General features: G+C 30.8%; 1 protein-coding gene across 6 annotated transcripts in view; it reads left to right on the forward strand.

Moving 5' to 3' along the window:
* LOC140056030 (uncharacterized) overlaps window positions 1–10,517 on the forward strand; it is a 53,600-nt gene extending 43,083 nt beyond the window's left edge. For 4 of the 6 annotated variants that reach the window (XM_072101251.1, XM_072101252.1, XM_072101253.1 and 1 more), the window contains 5 exons: window positions 1,035–1,067; window positions 3,102–3,396; window positions 4,385–4,478; window positions 4,963–5,121; window positions 5,664–10,516. In XM_072101251.1, the coding sequence (XP_071957352.1) occupies window positions 1,035–1,067; window positions 3,102–3,396; window positions 4,385–4,478; window positions 4,963–5,121; window positions 5,664–6,107 (1,025 nt within the window). In that variant the 3' untranslated portion in view covers window positions 6,108–10,516. Of the gene's footprint in view, window positions 1–1,034; window positions 1,068–3,101; window positions 3,397–4,384; window positions 4,479–4,962; window positions 5,122–5,663 lie in introns of all 6 variants that reach the window. The other 2 variants (XM_072101249.1, XM_072101250.1) reach the window with 2 other exon arrangements.
* The last annotated feature ends 319 nt before the right edge of the window (window positions 10,518–10,836 follow it).

The raw sequence follows: 10,836 nt of genomic DNA on the forward strand, positions 1-10,836 counted from the left end.
ATCATTCATAAACTGCCATGCGATAATTCCTGTTTCAATCACCACTGCCAGCGATTCTACATACAATACAAAAGTGCTACGATTTTGACGTAGTATTACGTCTTGGCAAGTAGCGACACGCAATTTTTGACGTATAAATACGCCGTGGCAGTGAATGTGTTAATATTCATTTGTCAAAAATATTGAATAATGATTGTAGGGAGGTTTTTTTTTGTGAATTTTTTCATTGACCTTGGAGGTAATACACATCATTAAGACCTAATGGCATAAAACGCAGGCAGTACAAAACTGTAAAAATATGTAATGATAATACTTGTGAAAGCTTTTATGATGGAGCACTCAGACAATTTCAGTTGTAACAGAGTTTATCTTGATAGTATACTCTTGTAATTGAGCGCTAACAGCTATCGAAGCAAAGTTAAAGTAGTAAATTATAAAATACAGTAAAATCTCTGTTAAGGGGACAAATAAATAATGTACCAGATTACAAGAACATTAGAAACGCTATTTAGGGGACACAGTCTTGACCCAAAAAAGTCTAATTAGTGTCCATTGAATAGTAATTGGCCGCAGTATTAAGATATATTTCACTTGTTCGTTTTAACAGGGGAGTGTCCCCTAATACAGGTTAGCTGTAGTGTTAAAACATAAATTTCCCCTTGTTCTTTTAACTTGACCCAAAAAAATCTCTACTAAGTGTCCATTGAATAGGAATTGGCTGCAGTATTAAAAGATATTTTCCCCCTTGTTTGTTTTAACATCCTTAATAGAGATTGGCCGTAGTGTTAAAACATAAATTGCTACTCGTTCTTTTAAACAGGAAAGTTTCCTCTCAATAGGAGGGCCCCAAAGAAAGGGTTTTACTAAACCTAGTTCCATTACCATTTGCTTGTTCTAATATCAATAACCTCCTCCTAACCCATTTCATTCCACCCTCCCTCCTTTTTTATTTTTTTTAATATACGATTTATGATTTGATTTTGCATGGGCTATTTACTAACTTTCACCTTTGACCTTTTTGTGACTAACTGCAGACTCAGACTCTGGAGCAGAGGAAGAAATTGAAGGTAAGTCATGTTTTTAAAAAATCAAAATCAAATGTTTGGAGCTGCTCATCGCAAACATATTTTCTTATTTTTGTCATTTCATGTTTACATTGAATTTAACAAAATATAGATTAATGATAATATTGATTAATCTGATTGTTCTGATAGAACTTGCAGATGTTTACCCACCCATTCATCTGTGTGTAAACTGTGAATGCATGCATGGGATTTAGGCTTAGTTACTTAATTTAGCATATCAAGGTGCACTCACTCTAAACATATTTATTTATTTATTTAACCAAATTTCAAGAGGGTGACCCAGCCAGCGGAGGCTGATTTTACCACGATCCGCATACACACAGTACTGAAATGTTGTATTATTGTTGAATGCCAATAAAATGTTATACAATTGGAAAAAGGGTACTATTTAATGATTGTCAAATAGTATGTAACACATACGATGTATACATACTGAAAATGTTGTATTATTCCTGAATGATATTATTGTAGATCTAACATAGATAGGTATGATATATTGGCCAGGTGTGCAGACAGAAGGATTGTAAATTTTGTCAAAGCACTGATCTTTGATCTTTCAATTGTGCACATTGACAAATACATTTTATTAATTAATAATAAAGTTTTAATAAATAAAATCTGTTTATAAATAATACAATTGGATAAAAGTTAGGTTCTAACATGGGAGGTGCTATATTATTTTTGTGTTATTTAAGTAGTAAAAATATGTTGAAAAACTAATTCCTTTTTACTTAAACTTATTAATAAATTAGTATAGGGTTAAATTTTTTAGGCCACCGTCAAATACGCAAATGTGTAAACATGATAAAAAAGCAATTACTGATTCCATTCTTCAAAATTTATTTTTTAAAAACAAACAAAACCTTGCAGTCTGTTGATACAAAAAGGATAATAAAAGTTTGTGGTTTATGAACATGTACTTTGATTTAAAATGATTAGTAATAACTATTAACTCGGTTTTAAAAATAAACCTCGTTTCTCTTTCCTTTTTATTTACTTATTCCCTAACTTGTATACTCGGGTAGTTTGGAAATTTACTGGTTAAAATGAGTAGAGTGACTTTACAGTGTCTGTCAAATGAGACAAGCGATTCTAGTGTAGGCCCCAGGTGTTATTGTTATAACTGAATAAAAATAAAATAACTGAATAAATGTGTATGAATAAAATGAAACATTGTAAATGTTATATACATTTTTATTGGTATTTAATTTCACTGATTGAGTTTGATTATTGAAAAAATTAATTTTTTTCCCTTTCCCAAATTCTTTACATAATTCGACAATGCATTGATTTCTATTATACTGTAATGAACAGTACTATAAAACAGTATAGTAATAATGTTGTTAGACAAGGTCATATTTTTTACCAATTTATTGAATTAAATATATTATTGTACATAATTAACTGTTGATGTTTCGTTATAAATTACTCATAATTTTAATTAGTACTGTCTGTCACAAATGATGTAAGATACATACATTAACATACATTGTAACATAGAGATACCTCACTATAATGTTTCTATAATTGTCCCCTTTACTAACATTGTCACTGATTTGTCACTGACGTCATTCACACCTTTTGTGACATCATACTAGAGTCACCTCACTACTCAATCTTTTGCTTTCATTTCCGATAGGAAGCAGACAAGTGCACACAATTCAATTTTACTTTTGACATCGTTATGGCAACTGTTGATTGATTGACAGTTGATTGGTTGATTGATAACTAATTGTTTATGATTTGTTAAGTTAAGTTAATGACCGTGAACAATAAATACATAATTTTATTGATTTTATAAACAGTTAAGCAATTTAGGTATGAAATATATTGATGGTTTTTTGTCTGCTGTTGCCCATTTTGTTCATGTACTGAACGGTAAAATATTAATATTAATTAATAACATTATCAAGAAAGAAATGAATTCAGTTATATTCAGTTAAATATTACATATTTAAATTAGCTATGTTAAAATAAATTGTTCATTATTTTTCTTTTGTTAATTTTATTTTTCAGGCGATATGCTTATTGAGAGAGAAAAGCAGCGATTGCTAGAATTACGAAAAAGGGCCGGGGAAGAAGTCCGCGCACAGTGGGAGGAAAAGAAGCGAAGCGAGTCATTTTCAAACACATTAAACGGAAGCCATTATAAAGACTCACCTCGGTTCGATTCTCCACGTCACAACACGATTCACACGATGATGGGGTACTGTAGTGACGCCGCAAGCGTATCAAGTTTTGAAAGTATTGAAGGCCACATGGATTTTTCATCAGTAAATTCAACACCTTCAAAATCATGGGCAAAATCTGGGTTAGTAATACCATTTTAGTCTTTAGGAGTGTAAAGCTCATCTGTCTAGACTATCAAATGTTATATGTGACACAATATGTGATGTACCCATATATGGACATCATATCATTACATATTTGCGCACATCACATGCGTCTACATTTCTAGAAATTCTGGTATTCCAAATGTGTGTTTATGGTAATTTGCTTATATTTTTTCGGTTTTATTACTATTATTATTACTGTTTGGGCACAACCCTATTAATTATGGGACTCTTTAATTGGTCCAAAACGTGTCCCCTTAATAGAGTTCTACTGAATTTTTATTTCAATCTAATATGTTATAGCAGCATGTTATGATTTTCTTTCTAACTGTTATCAGTTAAAATATCAACAAAAATACTCGTACTCAATAAATGTACGGGTAATGTCAAAATTATTTTTGTAATGTCTGATTAAATAGTCCTAATTGAATTAGCTGAAAACAATATTTTGGTACAACTTTAATTTCAGTTTCTCTATTGAGTCTTACACTCATAGCATTGAATTATTTTGTAATTGTCTTTGCACGATATGTTTTCATTAATAGCACTTCATTGTGCTATCAGCATTGGCATTCTTACGTACTACAGTAGTACCCTTACAATTTGACACGACCAGTGTCAACATTATTTTGGCTGTATAGGAAATCGCAAATAGGAGATCATGCTGATTTTACTTAATGACTTCCTGTAAAGTGCGTAACAGAATTAACTGGACTGGAACCACGATTCATAGCGTGCACGTTGAGCATTGACAACTGTCGCTCTGTTCAACTACGTCGTCGAAATCCACTGAGAATTTAAATCGTTTTAATTTATAGTTCCTCAAGGAATTTTTTTTCTTAATCAGTGCGTCTTTCCAAGAATGAATGTAGTTTGTGTGAAGTTATATGTTTCACTGAGACCTACCTAGTGTAAACGGTTTAGAGACACCGCCAAATTAACAATAATGTCTATTTTTTACATCAGTAATTTTACTGTAGAGGAGCGGGAGAGACTGGCGGATATGGAGCGTCTATTACGAGAAGCTCAAGCAGAAAAACAGGCTCTATTAGAGCAGCAGGTATGTAAATATATTTTAATTATTTTGCAGATTGTGAAAAGTGTATTTTTATATTGCACCATTTTAAAACTTCATTATTATCAAATTGGAGGTGCTGCTCAGCTGTAACCATTTATAATTATTATAAAATGTTATTACAGATGAATGATCATCTGAAAGACTATCTGTATATAATTCTTTAAGTTAAGCCAATAATGAATAGGTATGTGTGTGAAGTTTGGACTTCTTGTCACCAAATCTTTATCTGGCAATGACTAGATTTTAGTGGTTACTAGGAGTAGCTTTGCTAGTTGTAGAGCAGTGCCCCCTATTAGTAACCTTGGTCTGCGATTTACTGAAGTTCTTCATCTTTTAACGTAAAGAATTATATACAGAAAAAGCTTTAATTTAGTACAATCTTTGCTGTCTCCTAAAATTTGTCATTAAATAATGGCAAATCAAATGTTTAAAAAATCATAAAATGTTAAAATCCATTTGATTTCAGGAGAGGCTACGGATGGTTGAACATCTTCAATTTGAAGAGGAACACCGGAAGAGAGAAGAGCTTGAAAGAAAACTCCACGACGAAAGTCTCAGGAGAGAAGAGCTGGTGTTGAACCAAGTAAAGATAAGAGAGAAGTCTTTTAGAATGGGCAGCAAACAGGTAAGCTGTGCTGGGTAGTCAAATTTGGTCAACCTGGGGGACATAATTTAATTGTTTCAACCTAAGGGGACATAATTTTATTGTTTCAACCTAGGGAGACATAATTTTATTGTTTCAACCTAGGGAGACATAATTTTATTGTTTCAACCTAGGGAGACATAATTTAATTGTTTCAACCTAGGTGACATACTTTTATTTTGTCAACCTAGGGAGACATAATTTTATTTGGTCAACCAAAGGTTACATAATTTAATTGTTTCAACCCAGGGAGACATAATTTTATTTGGTCAACCAAGGGGGACATAATTTTATTTGGTCAACTTAGAGAGACATAATTTTATTTGGTTAACCAAGGGAGACATAATTTTATTTGGTCAACCAAGGGAGACATAATTTTATTTGGTCAACCAAGGGAGACATAATTTTATTTGGTCAACCTAGGGAGATATAATTAATTAGGCTAACTTAGTGTGTTATTTTACTTTTCTTAAAATTGTATACACTACTTTACTTTAATACTTTAACTTCTTCATTTTTGTCAGGCCCGTCCATTAACAAGATTTCTACCGAATCGTTCAACCGAGTTTGACTTGCGCCACCACGTTGAAGTGAATGGTCATAACGTTGACAACTGCCACCACGTTAACCTCACCAAAACAACTTGCCGCGGTATGATGATCAAAATGGGCGGACGCATCAAAACGTGGCGAAAGCGTTGGTTTGTTTTCAGTCGTACAAAACGATCATTTCTTTATTATGCAAGTGAAAAAGACGAAAGCAGACCCAAGGGCGGGATGTACTTCCAAGCAATTCAAGAAGTTTATTTTGATCATTTACGGCCTCATAAAAGCCCGAATCCAAATCTTACATTTTGCGTAAAAACACGCGAAAGGACATATTTCCTGGTGGCGCCATCACCAGAAGCAATGCGTATATGGATGGACGTGATAGTAACCGGAGCAGAAGGGTATAAAGAATTTATATAAACTTCAACTCATGAAACTGAAAAACAATTCCAGAAATATGAAACAACTGTAATTTAAAATTCCAGTACATAATAGTTTAGATTTCTGACTTATCCTCTCTTAATGAGGTATGTTTTATATTGTAATAATTAGTGCCTTTAATGTATAAATATTTTATACCTGTGAATATGTATGCATCCAAGTATTCAAATGTTATGCAAATATATGTAAGCAAAAACATTTAGATGATTAGAAATTTTATACTGTTGATATATTATTACATTAGTAATAACGATCTAAGACGTCTTCCTAATTATTGTTGGAGATTTATAGATTTTGTTCAACAAAAACTGTTATTTCTTTTAGAACCATGTCTTAGATTTCTTATTGTGAAAAAAAAGATTTTAAGTCTAAATAAACTGAAATAAATTTACATTTTGGCAAAATGTACTTACGATATAGTAGTTAATCAGTTTTAAATTGTAAAAACAATATATGTATAAGTTAAAATTACTAGATACTAAACTTTTTCACTAAGCTCTTTTCTCAAGGGGTCAGGTCATATAAGATTTCTCTCAAGGGTCAGGTCATAAGCTCTTCTCTCAAGGGTCAGGTCATGTAAGCTCTAATTCCCTCATGGGTCAGGTCATCTAAGCTCTAATTCTCTCATGGGTCAGGTCATATAAGCTCTAATTCTCTCATGGGTCAGGTCATGTAAGCTCTAATTCTCTCATGGGTCAGGTCATATAAGCTCTAATTCTCTCATGGGTCAGGTCATGTAAGCTCTAATTCTCTCATGGGTCAGGTCATATAAGCTCTAATTCTCTCATGGGTCAGGTCATATAAGCTCTAATTCTCTCATGGGTCAGGTCATATAAGCTCTAATTCTCTCATGGGTCAGGTCATATAAGCTCTAATTCTCTCATGGGTCAGGTCATATAAGCTATTTTCTTAAAGGTCATATAATTTAAGCTCTTCCCTCAAAGGCCAAGCCATACACTGTAAGCTCTCTCTTTGGGCAGTCAGAACATGTAAGCTGTTCTTCCAAGGGTCAGGTCAGATAAACTTTACCAGACTGGTAAACTATATAGACTGCTCAATTACTACAATTGCCCAAAAGTAATATGCCTGAATTCTACAGGATTTCTTCTCTATATAAAATGCATGCACTTATAGATTGATACTTAATTTCAGACTAAATATTTTAAGCGATACAAGCTACCTTGACCAAGTCAGTTAGGTGAAAAATGATTTTATCAAATACAATTCAATAAATGTACTTATAATCGTTTTAGCTGATACAATTTTAATTTTTTGTTTTAGTTTTAGAAATGCTTCTGCAATTTTAAATGTTCTTAGTTTCTCTATTCTCTTTTATGATTTCTAAACAGTTATATAATAATTGTTTAAAATTGTGTTAGATAATTTTATATCAGCTAAACTTGCTGTGTGTACTGTAATACATGTATTCTATTATTAATTAATTGATAATATTAATCACTGTTATATCTGAAATGCATTACTCTTTGATGGAATTGTAAAAATAATTATCCTTTTTTTTCTTATTTGTGACCTGATAACGATTGTATGTTTTTTGTTTGAATCATATTAATGAATTATAAAGAAAGATGTACATCCATATTAATCTGCCAGTTAATTTGTATGTATGCTTATTTTTCAAAGTTCAATTCTATCACTAACTAATTCAAAACTATTTATGCATTTAATTTTTTATTCATTTAAATGCTATCAATCAAATTTAGAACCCATCAAATTTTTTACCAGGAAATTAGTTATGATTTTTATCATGTCTGGTCGACTCTCGAAGACAGCTTTGACAAAAACATGCTGGTGTCTTTTTCAGCTGGCGTCTGTAAGATATAGTCAGATCAGGTAGATGCTATGTCATTTTCAGTACCATTCATTACATAGTCATCAATTAGTTCTGTTTAAATGTTATTGTATTCATGATTTAGGGTACGATCCATATGGAGTAGAACTCGGAGGAGACACATTTGTGACACAACAGGGTGTTCCCTGTTAATATAGGTGTCCCCTGAATAGAGGTTGGACCAGTGTTAAACTGTATTTCCTTTTGATTGTTTTATACGAAAGTATCCCATTAACAGGGGTGTCCCCTGAATAGGGGTATCCCAAAGAAGTGGTTCTATTTGAAATATTTTTCTAATATGTTTATTAGTTTTATACTTACTATTAATATTTTTTATTTGTATCTATAGTTCAAGCAAAGTGCACGCTGCATATGTCACCCTTTTGCTCAGTCAGAATTATTGTATTTTTTTTCCTGTAAATGGTGCTTGTCTCATGTATGATTTTAGAAAATGTTAAATATTAATATCACATGTACTTATTTGTAGAATAAAATACAACTTATTAGGTATAAACAAGTGTTTAATGAAAATTTGTATTCATGATTAGTTAATAATAACCATTATTGTATTATTTAAATCAGGTCATTTAATATTATAATTATATAATATATTATTTCATATAATAATAATTGATTGTATTTATACAATTATGTTGCATTGTTCTGAAACTCAGTGTATGATGAAGGCTATAGAGAATGAAACAAGACCCGACTCAAATCTAAAGCTCTGTCCACACTAACAAACTTTATGTGACAAACAAATGTGATGTTCCCATATATGAACATGATAATGTCATATCACTACCATATTTGGGCATAACACTACCATATTTTAGAAATTTTTTTGTCAAAATAGTTTGATAGTTTGACAGAGCTTAAAAGTAACATAATTACCCCAAAAAATTCTTCTTCAACAAAAATGTTTAAAATCAATCATTGTTATAATTAGTCACAGCAGTTTTCTTTTACAAAATCCATGTATAATAATTTGAATGTAAAAATATTCTGTATATAATATTTTAATGTTGATTATGATATCTGTACAGTATTTTATATGTGATAATATTCATTTCTGTATTTTATTATTATTATCTGTTTTAACCAGTATGTTGAATTATGCTAATTTTCAAACTATTCTTTTACTGCTTGACAGTGTTTCAGTATTCATTTTTTGCATGGTTTTAATGTTCAATTGGCTGATTATATCGCTATTTTTTATGTAAATGATTGTACCATTATGATCCTATTCAATTTAAAGTGTTTAGTGTCATTAAACTGTCTTATTCAAATCCAAAGCTGTCTTAAAAAAGTAAACATGTTATTCTTGCATTATGTTCTAATATGGGTACAAGATCCAAGCATTTCTGAGAAGTTATTAGATTTTTTAAACGGAGGAGCGCTCTGTCAAAAATTGATTTCAAAATGTAGATCATAATTTCATTTTAGCTGTAAAAATATGAAGTGTGTCATAAGCACAACCCCCTACCAGAGTAAATACTCAAACACATACAATAAAAATATTATAGTAGGCCAAAATCTAAAATAAAAAATAGAGGGCGCTATAGACAATTCATTCATGCATGCAATTTATACTTTAATTTGAATCCTCAATATTACCAACATTTGGACCCTGTTGATAATATTTTGGGTTGGGTGTGGGCTATGGCAACATAAATTGTTTTAGACTTTATTTGGTTTAAGTAATGCTTGCTAGTTGCGAGGTTAAACCCAGATACTCTCTGACCAATCAAATATCAGAATGTCTGATAACTTTTAACCAATCAAATACCAGCATCAAAAGTACATATTCAAGGTTGACAAAGACATAAAGTACAATGATTTATTCCAATTAGATTTTAAAATTAGAATTTTCATTTATGGACATACTTAGCCCACCAATTGAGCAAGTGTCGTTTATAATTCTTATTTTCTGATAAGCTATTTTTATGCATAATTTACCATGTGAAGTATTATTATTTTATATTATTATGTTAAAATGAAATAAACATACAAATATAAAAGATTATTGAAAGATGTGGTTCAGTATTGCGATTTTTTTTTAATTGTTTTAATTTTTATTGTGGTTTGTGAAAATTATCATTATTTTTATTAATTATTTTGTTTTTATCTTGATTGTATTATTGATGTTTTTATGTTCTTGTGAATATTACAATTTATTAAAAGAATGCAGAACATAATGTTACTTTAATTGTTGGTGTATTATTATAATATTAATGTATATAAATTAAAAAATAAACCTTTAAATTATATTATTATTTAAATGTACGACTTACATCATACAGCTTTGCAATCGAGCAGCTGTCTCTGATAAACATTAAAACAAGTCTAGCGCCCTCTATTTTGTCAAGTTTTGGTACGCCTATAAATTATCCGAGAGTAACAATTTACAATGATGAATTTCGTATGATAGATGTTTGTGTAGGCTTATTGTACGGAAATGTTTGGCAATACCAGGAAAGAGTGAATCTTATTTTTTTATGGCAAAATAAAACTATCACTGACATATCAAAACGTTTTTCTTCATTATTTGTAATCACCAAAATTATTTAAAAGAAAATCGTTATAGGTTACATGTGCATAATAGCTGAAATATACAATTGACTGCTGTATTATCATATCTTTTAAATATTAGGCCTCTAAAAATAAAATCATCACCAGTATTTAGGCCTACTATTAATCTGATGTCTTCGTATGACCACATACATATTTCGGCATTATCACCATTATCACCTTAGTTACAATTATCAACTTTTATTTGCATTGCATGCTTTTTCCAACAACCAAATTGTATATACACAGACTATAATATTATTATATTATTATTAAACATCACCCAGG

Source organism: Antedon mediterranea, chromosome 8 (assembly GCF_964355755.1).
Source record: "Antedon mediterranea chromosome 8, ecAntMedi1.1, whole genome shotgun sequence".
NCBI classification, from domain to species: domain Eukaryota; kingdom Metazoa; phylum Echinodermata; class Crinoidea; order Comatulida; family Antedonidae; genus Antedon; species Antedon mediterranea.